Source organism: Quercus lobata, chromosome 8 (assembly GCF_001633185.2).
Source record: "Quercus lobata isolate SW786 chromosome 8, ValleyOak3.0 Primary Assembly, whole genome shotgun sequence".
Taxonomy (NCBI): domain Eukaryota; kingdom Viridiplantae; phylum Streptophyta; class Magnoliopsida; order Fagales; family Fagaceae; genus Quercus; species Quercus lobata.
In genome coordinates, this window is record NC_044911.1 from 20,401,513 (window position 1) to 20,416,952 (window position 15,440).

Genomic DNA, 15,440 nt, shown 5'->3' on the forward strand with positions numbered 1-15,440 from the left:
TATATAAAAAGAAAAAAAAAGAAAAAGAACTTGATAATTTGTTATATAAATTTAATGTACCCTTTTAAAACTAAAAATTAAGAAAAGAAAACAAAAATAGAAAATAAGAAGAAGAGGAATAGGCTCTGCAAAATGCGCGTGTTGAGCACCTCCTTCTATATCGCGTGAAAGGAGGACCCTGACAAATCGTTTGCCGCTAAAACAGCGCCAGGGCAAAAGTGGCGCTTTCGCAATTTCAATTTGATTAAAATTTATTATTTTTAAATTTTATTTTGAGAAGAATTTTATTAATAATAAAAAATTTATTATTTTAAATTAAGTTCACAAATTGAATTAGACAATAATACTTTTGTCAGTACTGCCATGAATAGACAAATCACTGCAAGCAAGCACACTCCTCCTCCTATAAATACTACTATTCCTCTCTCTCTTCCTTTCTGTCATTCACACTCTCACATTTCACTCTCGCTTTTCCCAGAACCATCAAGCTAGTGAGAGAGTGAGAGAACTTTTGTGTGTGTGTGACTGACCATTGCTCTCTCTGTCTCTCAGCGCTCAATCTCAATGTAAGCAATCTCTCTTTCACTTCATCTGCATTGGATTTTCAACTACATCATTATTACTCACTTATTAATCTTTTCAAATGAAATTCAGTTCCATCAACGCTGATATCAATGGCTACGCTATTATAGAATTTGCTTAAGTTCATCACATTTTGAATGTAAAGCGTGTTTGGTTGGTGAGAAAATAACAAGAAACGGACCAGAAAGGAAAGAATTTTTCTCGTTCCGTTGTCGTTGAAAACAATTCGTAATGATAGAAACCGCTTTTCGAAATGTGTTCAGTCTGTTTGATTGTTGAGAAAAATGAAAGAAAAGACAAGGAAGGAAACTATTGAGTATTTTAGGGTTAAGCACTGTGTCATTCCACTCGTTCACGCTGCTTTTGCTTCCACCATCTGTGTTTGCTAATTTTGTTCTGAGGAGTTTGTATGGCTTTGATTGTTGTTAAGGCCAATGCTGATGCTTGGGCTTATGTTTCTTAGCGTCTTGATTACATTTTGACTTTGTGCCTAGTGTGATGCTTGTTTGGCAAGAAAATGAAGGAAAAAATGATAGAAATGGAGTGGAATGTAATGAAAATACAAAAGGTTGAAAAAAAAAAAAACTATGTTTGAAGCTTCCATGTTAGTGTGCTTCTTCTTCTTCTCCTTGTAGGTTGGTTTATTTTCCCCTAATTTTCTGTATAGTTATTTGGAAAATGTTTGGAAAGAAAAGGAAGAAGATTTCAATCGTTAGATATTTCAGCGATGTCATAGTTATCTGTAGATTAATATTAGTACTATGAGTTTGGCCATGATTGCAATTTCTTTTATGCTATGCACAACTGTTTAGCCACAGTTAGATTTAGTCTACCTTGGTACTCTGTTTGGTTGGTGAGAAATTGAATGAAAGGGATGGAAGAAGGAAATTTGTCCATTCTATTCTGTTGTAATGAATTTTTGAGTGAATAGTGCTCTAAATCTGTGGGTTGATTAATTTTTAAGCTTGCCATTGTGAATAGTGCAGGGCAAGATGAGATATATTCTCCTTATTTATCCATCAAGATTGTTTTGTTGACTAGTGCTAAAAACAGTGTCAATGATTGGAATTTGTTTTAAACTAAGATGAATTCAGCATATTTGTATTTTGTAATAAAACTTTTTTTTCTGTCCTTATGGCCCTGTTTTGTTAAAAATAGAATGGAAAGAATGGAAGAAACTAGTAGAAAAAAAAAATGGAAAGAAGATTTTAACTCGTTTTCTGTTGTGGTTTTTTTTTTTTTTTTCCCCTAAATCATTGGAAAAATGATGTTAAAGTCAAGATTTAAATCCTTTGTTGCCTCTTTTTAGTTTTAAGTATCACTAACGATTTGCTTGCTTACAACATATGTAGGGACAAAAAGGACAACTTTAAATACTAGTTTCAAGTAATCTCTGTATTTATTCCTATACATTGCTTTATCATCCTTATTTGCTGCTTATTGTAATCTGATGAGCTTAAAATGGGTTTGTTTATTGCTAGAAATAATGCCAACCATTAATTTTTCCCCTTTCAGCTTTATACATCCAACAATTTGTAAATTACATTTTATTTTCCTAAGTTTGGATCAAGTCTTCACATAAGCAAATTAATGTCTTAAAGATTCAAATATCGACTATTTGTTATTAATTCTCTTTGGTAATTACTTTATTGATGAAAAGATATAGTACACAGGACATGTACACAGCTAGGTGTTATTAATTTATATTAATGCAAGTTTAGGTTGAGTCATGTTATGAATTTTAAAGCTATTTTCACATTCTAATCTTCTATCTTCCATCCATTTTCATTTGAGGGTTTTTTTTTGGGCATCCTCTCTAGTTTATCAATAAAATAAGAAAAGGAAAACGTGTTATTGCAAAGGAGTGTATGTGCCACCTCTTTATTAGATTGCTTGAGAAGATCACATTTGTTGTTTATACGAACTAACTTGCTCCAGAAGGGACTCTTTTTGGTCATGCATTTCCTTTTAGTTAATTTTTAAATGATCAGTTTTAGTGTTTCACCTATACTTCACCAAACAACTCTACAAATGGGTTTTAGACTCCTATTACTCCATCTTATTCCTTGAGAAGCATTGCCTTGAGCAGAGCAGAGCAGAGAGAGAGAGAGAGAGAGAGAGAGAGAGGGAGAGAGAGCTTTCTGTTCCATTGCTCTCACACCACTAAATTTTCAAGTAAGCAATTATTTATTCTCTTCCTTGCCATTTTCTTTCTATCACCTTTAGTTGCTTTATCTTATTGTATGAGCTTGAAATGGGTTTAATTAGTGGTAAAATCTGTGATGATGAAAACTATTTTTAAACTATATCTAATTGTCAATTTTGAGTCACATTTTAGTTTTGAGTTTATTGTTTCCTGTTGCCGTGTGTCCTATGAAATAAAGAAAAAGAGATTTGCTTTTATTTGAATTTACTGATGAATGAAATTTATTCTGACTCTGGGCTTGGCACACATTTTGCTCATCTTTTTTCTTGAAAGTGTCTTAAGCAATCTTTTCTGTTTACAGGGAACTGGAGAAAAAGATTAAAAATGAAAAACCTTGAGTGTTGTGATGTATCTTGTTCTTGTGTTTTCTGAAAACTTAGAAAAGCTCCATTTAGGTTATAAGAACTGCTAATTGAAATTCCTCTAGAATCTTTGTGTATTTTTTTAACACATTTTGATTACATGTGTCTTTCTTTCATCCTCTGTTTTGGATATTGAGAAAATGGCGTGTCCCAAAACAGAAATTCAATTATGTCTAGTCAACCTCGTATTTATCACTCTTTTGCGAAACTTCTCGTACACCAAATTTATATATATTTACATTTCCTTTTTTGGATGTTTCAAAATTGTTGACCATTTTGTTATTGGATAATGTTTTTTCAACATAACATAACCCTTTATAATTGCTAATGATAGCATGTACCGTCACAAATTATAGTCGATAGCAGTGTTTAAAAATTGGATGGGTTGAATTGTAAGCCACCTTTGAATTCAGTAGCTGCAAATTTTTTTGGTTACAATTAGCTCAATTTGTTAAGTCTATTGTTGGTTATCGAACAAGAGACTTGGGATCGAACCCTACCCACAGCAAAAAAGAATCTTTTGGTGTCTTGACTTGATAGTAAGAGCAATCATCATGGAGTGGGTGCCTTGTTTCAAATCCTATTGTATCTAAAAAAAAAAAAAAATCAGCCACAACAATTCAATTTTTTTCCCTATATTCCTTAATTATATATTTAAATATTCAACAATGGTAACTTTGTAACAAATTTGTATTATGACCTTTAACAAAAATTTTATTTGTGTCCTCATATAAATATGGAATATAAACATAGTATTTATTGACATACTATATATTATAATGTATTAGTCTATTATTTAATCTCTATATTATTATTCTATATCTTATGTTATATGTCTAATGTATAAATTAATAACTGTGTTTATCATGTTATGCTGATGTCACAGTTTGATCCTAGTTGACCTAATTGGACCTTTGACCCTTTCAATGCTTTGTTTTTTGAACTATTGGTATTAGTGAATTATTGTTTGAAAATCCATGTTATATTTGGTTTGTATTACCTTTTTTTCATTTGGTATGCATTGTCCTTTTGTATGTCACAAATAAAGAAGTTGCTGATTATTGATTTTTTTTTTATTTTTTTATTTTTTTGCTTTGCAGGCTTTGTATATATTGATAGCATATACACATGAGTTGTTTCTCTTTCTTATAACTCATTGACTGGTTCTGAGTTCCTAGCCTAATTTGATGCATATGTAATGTTCATTAGGAGCTGTTTGAAAATTTCAAATTGGTAGGAGGCTCTATTAATTAATCTAGGAATAGACTTCACAACAATTTTTTTATAAAACGTTTCAAGAAAAAAAAGGGGAAAACTATCAAAGCTAAAATATTATATGATTGAAATTAAAAAAAAAAAAAAAAAATCTAGATTGATGCAGAAAGAAAGAGAGGTGAGAGAGAGGAGAAAGCAAGAGAGGCACCCACTAGCTTGAATTACAGACCCTTTTATGCCAAAATATGAAATGGCCTTTAATCTTTTGGCTTGATTTCGTTGAGTCTTGCCTGATGCACCTTACAGTCTATTTAAGGCGCTCAGTTGCCTAATTAGGCCCCAAAGGCAGGTGCCTCACTAAAGGAGTCTTGCCACAAAGATTTAAAGCTGCCCTAGTGGCTTTGACTACACTGTTTGTTATGTTACATGAATAATGATAATTCTTTTTCAATGGGTATCTCTTTCTATTGTTGTTGCCTGAGTGCCCGACTGTCTGTCCTTCACCTGTTTAAAAATTAAAAAAAGTGTAGGGTTTAAAAAAAAAAAAAGAGGAAAGAGAAAAGCTGTGGGTAGTGGAGGTAAAATTGTCTTCTGATTGTATGATGTGTCTGATATTTTAATAAATTATCTGAATACCAAGGGGTTGAAATAATGTAAGAAGAGTAGAGGACTCCATACGGTAGTAATGTATGTATGTGTCCTCTGTTCCAGATAATTGAACAAAGACTTTCGTAGTTTAGTTGATCTATTGTTATGTATTTTTCTACAAGAAATATTTCTAATTGAAGAAATTTCTGGGTTGGCAATTTTATATATATTCTAATCAGGTTGTATTATTGGATGGTACATTAAAGAAAAGAGTATTTCTTGTTTGGCAGTAGTGGAGAGATGAGTAAAATGCACGCTTAATGTTGATGGAGATGGGATTTTTTGTTGACATTTCCTGAAAATTACAGTTATGCAAGAATAGAATTAGTTCTATCAATCTCTTCTCATCTGGTGGAATTCCTTCTAACTGACATTTTGTTTTCCTTGTTCATTTTGAAGATTTTATAAAATGCAAGGAGTTACTTCATGCAATGCACCTTTTGATGCTGAAAAAAGGGACCTAGAGGGTTTGCTTGAGGTTTTTGGCTCTGCATTTTCTCTTGAGGACATAGCCTCTGCTTATTGCCAGGCAAGGCGCAATGTAGATATGGCTAGTGAAATTCTTTGTGCTTCAAGTAAAAGTACCCCTGTCATTGCTGCTTGTGCATCTAAAGATAAATTTAAGTGTGCAAGTTCAACATCTTCAGAAGTGTCATTTGAATTGGATGCTGAAAGTGCAATGCCTTCAGAAATGTCAGCTGATGAATTTTGTCAGAAGTCTAATCATGCAGGAAGAAATACCAGAGCATTGAAGTCAAAAGTGCATCCTGTATCAATAGGTACTGTTTCAGGTGTCATTGCAAAAGATTATGTTATGTCGAGGCCAGTAACTAAAGAATATCCTGAAGCAACAAAACCGCCTAAATTATATGCAAAAGAATTTCCTGTTTCTGAGATATGGAGTGAGGAAGTTCTGCCAAGTATGAGAGCAAGAAATGGCAGCACTGCATGTGATGATGTTGAGGAATTTATGATTGAAATGCTTGGAGATGGTTTCCAGCTAGACGTGAATGTGATCCAAGAAGTTCTTGGTAAATTTTTCTTGGTGCATTAACCATTTCTGCCGTTCATTACTCCTGCCAGCAAATTAATAATTCTCCATTGAAGTTTGTATGTGTGTCTGAAGTAGCTTCAGAGAAGGAATATGTCCAGTTTTCCTGACATTTAAATTTAATATATATATATATATATATATATAAAATTTAAAATACACTTTTCTACTTTTAATTAAATATTATTAAAGCAGATAAAATGATTACTATTTTTCTTGTATGCATCGGAGATTATTATTAGGTATTGTTGTTTTCCTTATTAAGTTCACTTGCAGCGTTTGATATGATGCTTAATCAGGCATTTTGTTGAATTTGCAGGCTTTTGTGGTCATGATGTGCAAAAGGTATAGCGCAAATTCACTTAAAGGTTAAGGTGGTTTTTTGGATAATGATTTATATGCACCACATTGAATCTTCTCTCTTACACTTTGAAAGAAGTTTTTGAATTCATCTGGAAGCACTAACCAGTATGGTTTGGGGTCAGATGTTATGTGTGGGCAGGCACACATGCACCTTGGCTTTTTGGGTCATGAATACACACGCACACATGTGCATACACACATCTTTTGATAAATAAAATAATTTTATTCAACAAAGACAAAAAAGAATACATAATACATTCTAAATTTTACATCTTCATTGTATGGGGGCTAGAGATATTTAATAATTACTCACATACATACATACATATATATATATATATATATTCATATATTCTAATTGAATAGATGTTTGGTATGATTAAATGTCTCAACATTAACTTCATCCATGTAATATAACCATAAAGTTGAGATTAAATTGTTGTTGTTAATCCTGCTGATGGCAAATCATGGACCAAAATTGTAATTTGTGGTGCATCACTTAAAATTAACATGAGCTGGCAAAACTTATTCAAAATATTCAGACTACATCTTTCAAACTTTAGAGTATGAAATATCTTATATTCATTGCAGGATGCCAATGAGAGTAGTCTTTCATTTTTCCCCCATGTTCACATTATGAACATAAACGTTTTACCTTTTTTCTGCTCTTCATATGAATAGCAGATCATTATTAGAAGATCAGCATTTTGAGTTTTTTATTTTTTATTTGGGTTAAAATGTTACTGTTAGTATATAAATCCTTCAATATTTTGCTTAACTCAACAATCTTGAAGAATGATTTTGCTGACCATGTAGAGCATGGAGAAACTTCTTGACTTGTCAGCTTCAACGTTGGAGAAGCATGATGATGATATTGACTTAGCTGGCAAAAAAGTAAGCTTTACTAGTAGTTTTATGCTTCTACCCAATTCCAATCTAGATATGTGATTATTTATGAAATTAAATTATATAATATTTGGATGTGATGATGATTCTTCTCTCATTTCTCTAGTGACTGGTGCCTTAATATGTTTGTACTGCATGGAGCCTTTCTATTGTCAAGTTCAAATCCCAAAATCACTTATACTTTAACCTTGATGATTGCTAGCAGAACGTTTATGAATATGTACATGCTGCACCTATATTCTCAACTTTGAGCTTCATTCCTTGTTTGATGTGATGGTGACAAAGAGAACCAATGTAGTGGAGAAATATAGTATTTTGGATATTTTGTTAAGTTGAGTAGTTAAATGTATCCAGTACATTAATCTTTCTGAATGCCGTGCTTGCTAAGTGAGATGGGATTTTTAAACTTGAGGTCACATTTTTCAATTTTGACACTGATAAGACGTTAATCATCTTTTGTAGAACATGAACACTATTTCTATTATATCTACAACAATGGTCTCCATCAGGTCTTTCACACAACAATATCTGATAGTATGATAATTAATTAATGAGCTATGGGCCTATGGCTGTTACTGTTTGCTTATACTGAAGTTCACTGTTAGTATACTAATTTGTATATTTATTTGTGCTTCTTGGCTTTTCTATTTGTAAAGCAGCTGTAAATTATTACTATTATTATTTTGTTTATACTTATATGGTTACCTTCTTTGGACATTAATATCATCTTTTGAAAAGTTAACTCAAACCTGGCATAAAAGACAAAATGATGATTAACAACCTCTTAATTTTCTTGTTATCTCTTCTGATCTATATTCTTTTAACAGTCTTCAGATGAATGCCAAGACCTAGATTCATCCCGCAGGTGCGTTCTTGCCATTTTTGTTAATTTACTAGCTCACTCCTGGGGACTGGATATAGCTAAGGAAAGGATCTGATTTGGGAAGGTCACTTTTTATTTGATCGTCCTCTCATTTTGCATAGATCAAAATCTCATTATTATTATTTTTGTTTTTGTTTTTGCCTATGCAGTGATAGAGCTAGAAATATGACAAAAAAATTAAAAGTGTCATCAAAAAAAGACAAAGAAAGACTTGTTCTTCAGAAGGAACTTTTAGAAGTATTGTTCACTGTTCCTGAAAGATCTGAGGAAGTGCCCAAAAGAATTCATCCAGTGAGGAGATCGAGACCTTTTGGTAAACCTGTGGTTGAAACTTTTACAGACACTGCTACAAAGCATAAGATTGCTACTGTGCAGCCAATAGAAGTTACTAAAGATGGTATGAAGTTTGATTATTATTTTTGCGTTATGAGGGAGTAATTTATCTCACAGATTATTTTATAACATAGTATTTGAAAGGTATTAGTTGATTCTCGTGTGTTTGCTTCTCTACAACTTGAGCCCTACAAGTTGAATTTAGTTGTACTTACCTATCCAAAAAAAAAAAAAGTTGAATTTAGTTGTACTTATAAAAAAAAGAAAGAATTTAGTTGTAATTATGAAGTTTCTTTTTCCCCATGTTCCATTCTCATTTTGGAATGTAGTCTAATAATATATACTCTAGAATGCAAAGTAAATGTTTTCATGTAAAAGGTTGTGTGAAACAAGTCATAGTGTAGTATGACAGATTCAGATATATCAGAATAATATTAATTATTGGATAAAGATATTTTACTTGTATTATCCTTTTTCAATGATATTTCTGGCAATATATACTTTTAAAGATAGATTGAATTTAAGGATTAGATTCTTCTTGACCAAGTCAAAGATGAACTTTTGTAGGGGAAACATCAACTTCTCCAAAGTCCAGCCACATCAAATCATTCTACTCTCCTTCACTTGATTGAATCTAATCCCTAAATCTCCTTTACAAATATTAATTTAATATAGTTTAAGATTTTAATTTCTTGGTGTTGGCGTTTTGTTTTAACTCCAATATGTTAATCGTGGGATAAGTTTCATATCAACATAGGTTCGCTCCAACAATGAACATTAAGTTGAAGTTCATATTCCTTTTCACTAGTAATGGATGAATTCACTACATCATTTCAAGATGAAGTCTCTTGGTTTGCAGATTATATAGTTTTAGTGGATGAAACTAGATGTATAGTTAATCTCAAGTTAGAAATTCGGAGAGATACTTTAGAATCTAAAAGCTTTTGGCTAAGTAGGAATTAAATAGAGCTAATGGAAAGTTTAGTAAAAGTAGAAACAAAGATGAAGGGTGGTAAGATTTGATGGTCAAAAGATGCCAAAGAGTGGGTGCATACAATATCTTGGATTAGTAATTCATAAGGATGGCAAGATTGAAGAGGATGTGAATCATTAGATAAAAGTAAGGTAGATGAAGTAGAGAAGTGCTTAAGATTGTAGAATACCTATTAAGTTCTATAAGATTTCTATAAAACTAGTTATGCTCTATGGTGCTTAATGTTGGGCGATTGATAGTAACATGTCCATAAATTGAGTGTAGTTGAAACGAGAATGTGAAGATGAATAAGCAAAAATACAAAGAAAGGTAGAATTCAAAATGAAGAAATTTGTATAAAGATTAGGGCAGTTCTTATTGATGAAAAGATAAAGGAGAATTGCTTGAGATGCATTGGTCATGTGTAAAGAAGAGATTAATGCATAGGTGAGGAAAAGGGACTTGATTCAAGTCTAGGGAGTGAAAAATGGTATAGGAAGACCTAAAATTAAACATTAGTAGTAGTAGTTGTTAAAAATGGCATATCAATTAAGGAGGTGATGGAGAGTATGATTTTGGATAAGACAGAATAGTGAAAAAGAATACGTGTAAATGATCATGATTAGTCTATTGGGAATCTATAGAGAACACCAAAGTTTTGGGGCTAAGGCTTGTTTGAAGTTGTATGCTAATCTTTGGGCCAGTCCATCACATTTCTTGGAAACAATGGCTGATCTTGTTCTATGAGATGTGTTCAATACCAAATCAGGCTATCTGCCCAATAATAATGAGAACATGAATAGCCATTCTCTAAACTTAATTTTTCTCTTTTACTGTACATGATTTTTATGTTTGTGTTATGGATTGTTTTCTTTTCTTCAACTTCTAATTCAAATAGATTTTGTAATGTTATTGCTTATTCCACATAAACATTCTTCTGAAATAGATGAAGACGATGAGAATAGCTATGAGGTCCTACGTAAAGCTGTAAAGGAATATTGGATTATGATGAAAGAATACTACCAAGCTGTAAGATCCTCCTTTTATATTTTTAGTTTATCTTATGCTCTTGGAAAATGTACTCACTACAACTGTGTAGAATATTTATAGGAATGGTATGTCAGAGGTATTTTTATCAAATCAGTGGAAAAATAGTGGTCTTGTTGCTTTAAGAATGAAAGGGAGATACAATATCCTCACCATTGCTTTCTGTAAACTTTTCTGCTTGTTTACCATTGCCACAAACTTCCACTGAAATTTTCATTTGATGTGCACTTTTGTGGTTGTGCAAATTCCCCGTTATGATGATCATTCTAATCCCCATTGGGAGTTGCTTTTTAGGCTGTTGATGCATTTGTTAAGAGAGATTATGTACGGGCAAACAAACTTCGAGAACAGGTATCTTTGTTTTATAGTAGTGATATTGAATTATTGATGCTTAAAGGTAAAAATAGTTGCAAATCTAATTCTTCGCATTGTTCAGTAATTCTCATTTGACTTTGAAACTTTTTCTTTTATTCCTAGAAAATTGATTTCCAGCTCTTAATCAAATTAATTTAATTATGATAGGTTCAATTTAATTAAATTTAGTTTTGAACCAATTCATATATTGATAATTATTTAAACTTATCTTAAAAAACGATACCTATTTTACCTATACTTACTAGTTTACTCTATTGCCATTAGATTAATTAAAAAGTAGGATCTACTTCAATCCATCCTGTTCCTTAACCACGGGGCTGTATGCTGTAATAATTACTAATGGGCAAAAGGTATCAGACGTTATTAGAAGATGCCACATTTATACTCTGGCTTTTTTTAGTATGTAATTTTCGAAAGTAAAATTTTCCTGACATAACTTATTATGGAAATATAATCTATATAAAATTGAAGCAATTTAACTTTTAGTTGACCTCATGATAGTGTGCCATATAAATTTTTGAGGCCTTACAATTTTACAGGTTATTATTTTAATATATATATATTAATCTTATTTAAATTTTATTTTACATTTTGAACCATTCATTAGAATCTTGGCCGTTGGCACATCATATTTTATTTAAATGGTAGAATATACAAACAAACACAATCATAATAAACACCTAATGCTAGAATTTATAGTTCTATATACAATCACAATCGTAATAAATTCTTATTAATAATTATCATAATTATCACATTTCATATTTAGAAAATTTTTATTATTAAACTTTCCTGAAAGGGGTAGTACACGTGAGAAATGATTTAGCCATTTAGGACAATAACAGAAGTTTAAAAAGACAAGGTTGAGTAGTATACATCTTTGGCGTTATTATTAAAAATTGATGTGCCTTTGTGACATTAATTTTGTATAAATATTTTCCCTTAAGTTTTATTTGTTGTTTGAAAATTCTAGGGACACTTTTTTAACAGGAAGGCCAAAGAGGCAGATGAGAAATCTGCTCAAAAGGTTTTTGAAACCAGGTTGGTGCAATGTAATTCATTTCTTCTTGAGTTGCCTACTTGCCTGTCCCGTTTATAGCCTTATAAATCACTAATGAGTTTCAATTTAACAGCCAAGATGATGAAGTGTCCCTTGACTTGCATGACCATGAACCCAAGGATGCTGTACACTCACTGAGGCTTCATTTGACTAATATTTGTGGCATCCAAGGTGGGCCATTCTTCTCCTCCATTTATCCTCTTAATTTGAGAATATATGACATGACTTTGGATTCTGCTTCTTAAATCCTTTGGTTCAAGACATGTCTTTCTTTCTCAAGAGACCAAAATAAAAAGACAAAAAGGGGATGACAAGACTTTGGATTTTGCTTTTATTTTTTTTTATCAGGTTTTAAATACCTGAAGGTCATATTGGGAACCAACAATGAAGATACCAAAAAAGGGGCTCGGAAACGACTGGTATGACTAAATTCTCAAGCCAATAAGCAATTTAAACCTGTTTTATTTGCTTTTGAGGCTGTTTTTTTTTTTTTTTTACATTTTTGTTTGAACTATTAACTAGAACTCATTTGTTAAGGTCATCCTAGTTTTGGGTTCAGTTAGGTGTACCAATCTCCTGGAAACTCTGAAGCAGCAACACTTCAATTTTTGTATTTCTTGCTTTAATGGGACATGTTAATATCCATGTCTATGGAACTCAATTTTTTGTCAATGAGCTTGTGTTGAATTTTATTGGCTTGGCAAAGAATGGAATTATTTTAGGAGTGAAGGAAATGGCAAACATCTGCATCAAGTATGAAGCTACTAGAAAAACAAGGCAAAACTTAATTGATTGCCACTTAAGCCCAATTTCTAGGAATTGCAGAGGATATGCTCTTATATTATTCATTTTGGTAACCATTTTTTTATTCAATTGTTCTGATGAATAATATATATTAGAAAAAAAATGTTATTTAGAATTTTTTTTTTTTTTTGGTCAGATACTTTTGCCTTTCATTCCTATATAGTAATGAATATATTGATTTATAGCAAAGGGATTAAAAATTTTAGCATCTGTTAGATCAGTCATTGTTTATAACCTGTTATGATCATGATTTGTGTGGGGCCCATTATTTAACTTTTATGTTGTGACTTGGGAGCCTTGTGACTCCTCTCTATATTGTGCAGGTGTCATATATTACAAATTTTTATTCATCCAAAAAAAAAAAAAATTCATATTGTTTTGTCTGGATCATCATATCTTTTGATAAAATGCTGGAAGGGAATTGTGAACTTCTTGAAATGCTTTTTTGTTACCGCATGCCTATGTTACCCTGCTTAGTAACGAGAAGGCTGAAATCTGTCATTTATAGTTTTTAATTTTATTCTGCAGATTTTGAAGCAACTGGAGAAGGAATCAATCAAATGGACAGAGGAGGATGGTGGAACCATTATCATTCAGGTGGATGTGATCAACCCAAAAGACTTGAGTTTTTATAAGAAATGAATATAAAGAAAATTAGGAGAGTTCCAATCATTATAAAGCTTCTGGAAAATAGGAAATCACAACTTGGGTGAAAATCTTATTATATATATTTTTCTTAAAAAGAAAAGAAAAGAAATGAAAAAGGAATGGTTAAGATAGAAAACTGGAGACACAGTGGGGTAGGTGCGGAACTCCATGTGTCTGTTTAATTTGATACTCAGCAAAATTTTGTTGTGAGCCACTGTACTCCTAGATTGCGATGAGCTCATAATTGTAAACGTGAAATTGAGTTCTATTCCTTATGGTTTCTTTTCTTTTCTTTGCTTATTGAAGCCAGACAGTTGTAGTTAAAAACTTCAAACTAAGTTTCCTCACATTTTTAAGTAGATGAGTGACTTGTGAAAAAAAAAAAAAATCCAATAGTTAGAAAAAACCACCACTTTCTCATCTCTCTCTTGCCTCTCCCTTTCAGCACAAAACTCATCATTAAAATTACTTTTTTGCTCGTTAGTAATAACATTTATGAACAACATTGTTATGAAAATATTATGGATTATGGACATAATATTTCTCAATGTTAGACACTGGTTCTCGATAAGCGGTTTGGTTTGATATGGTTTTTTTATTTTTTGGGGGGTGGGGGTGGGGGTGGGGTTTGGTATGATTTTTTTTAAGGGTAGGTAAGTTGGATTTGTTCCCCCTTGAAACTTGGGTTGGATTGGATTTGAATTGTTAAAATTTATAGTAGAAGTACTTGGCAAAGGGAATGCAAGTCCATTGCGTCATATTCAACCCACCCGAATGACTGATGGTGGAAGTCGAGGAAACAATATTGCATCTACGATATCATAACATGGTTATTGGTGAATGGTGAGAATAAATTTGAAGATGCATTATTTTCTCCTTTAGGAACAAGTTTCTCTCTCTCTCTCTCTCTCCCTAAATCCAAAAAAAGAAAAAGAAAAAAGAAGCAACAAGTCTCCCGAGTGGACCAGTGAGAACCAATCGCTCCTAGAATGCCTGTAGGCCTCACGTAGAGGTGAGTACACAAGAATGCACTTCACTTTTCTTCCATATGGACCAATGCATTCCCCTTATTACAGGTCCAATTAGTAGATGAATTAATTGCATGCATTTATTTATGTTATAATTTAATTACCACAATTTATGCCTTGGTTTACTAATTTGATAGTCTACTCCTGAGGCAACACCGAGACGAATGGAATGCCGCTTTGCCTATGTGGAATCAGGTGCACCACTAGCAAATTTCAGTTTGCGACGAATAGACTCAATCATAAGGCGGATTGTATTCCATAAATGACACAATCAGGGAGTCGAGCAACAGAGCGAAGGCATAATGGAATTTTTGGTTGCGTTGGCAATTGTAATAAGCAATTAAAATGCAAGGGGTTTTTTCTGGGGACGATGTGGGGAAATAATCAAAGGTTGCATTTGGAAACTTGGATTCAGATTTGGATTTTAAATTAATAGATTTGAAATGCTTTGATTTCAAATCTAGTGATTTTAGGAGGTATTTCAAATTAGGGATGACAAAATCTGACATGAATTGCGAACTCAACATAGTTAACCCGTTTATAAACAGATCATAGGTTGTGGCTAAATAGGTTCAAATCATATTTAGGTCGACACAGTTGACCCGTTTAATAAACGGGTTGTGTTTGTGTTCAACATTATGACTTGTTTGACACGTTTAGCTTAGAAATTAATTAGCTTTTATTATTAATATTTTGTTATTATTGCTTAATTTTTTAAATTATATGTTTATTACTATATTTATGGTTGTAAATGTATTTTAATGTTAAATATATGAGAATTGATAACAGGTTATTCAGGTACCTATTATAATCAAACAAGTTATTAAATAGGTCATTTGTATTGATCTTTACATGACTTGTTAATTAAACGGGTTAAATGTGTTGTGTCGAGTTGATCTATTTAATAAACAAGTAGTATATTACACTAGCCAAGGCATGTGAGAGTGCTAACGTGG

General features: G+C 32.1%; 1 protein-coding gene across 6 annotated transcripts; it reads left to right on the top strand.

Annotated features, from left to right (window-relative positions):
- Nucleotides 1–389: 389 nt before the first annotated feature.
- LOC115958147 (putative nuclear RNA export factor SDE5) lies at nt 390–15,040 on the top strand. 6 transcript variants are annotated; one of them, XM_031076512.1, is made up of 14 exons: nt 390–566; nt 4,251–4,345; nt 5,413–6,044; nt 6,384–6,409; nt 7,244–7,321; nt 8,161–8,198; nt 8,366–8,613; nt 10,469–10,551; nt 10,864–10,920; nt 11,918–11,985; nt 12,078–12,175; nt 12,353–12,423; nt 13,337–13,466; nt 14,622–15,040. In XM_031076512.1, exons 2-13 carry the CDS (start codon nt 4,338–4,340, stop codon nt 13,448–13,450), a joined length of 1,521 nt encoding a protein of 506 aa, XP_030932372.1. In that variant the 5' UTR covers nt 390–566; nt 4,251–4,337; the 3' UTR covers nt 13,451–13,466; nt 14,622–15,040. The 6 variants fall into 6 exon arrangements, with proteins under 6 accessions (XP_030932372.1, XP_030932377.1, XP_030932371.1 ...); XM_031076517.1 differs by lacking the exon at nt 14,622–15,040 and having other exon boundaries at nt 392–566; nt 4,251–4,383; nt 13,337–13,844; XM_031076511.1 differs by lacking the exon at nt 14,622–15,040 and having other exon boundaries at nt 392–566; nt 13,337–13,844.
- Nucleotides 15,041–15,440: the final 400 nt, after the last annotated feature.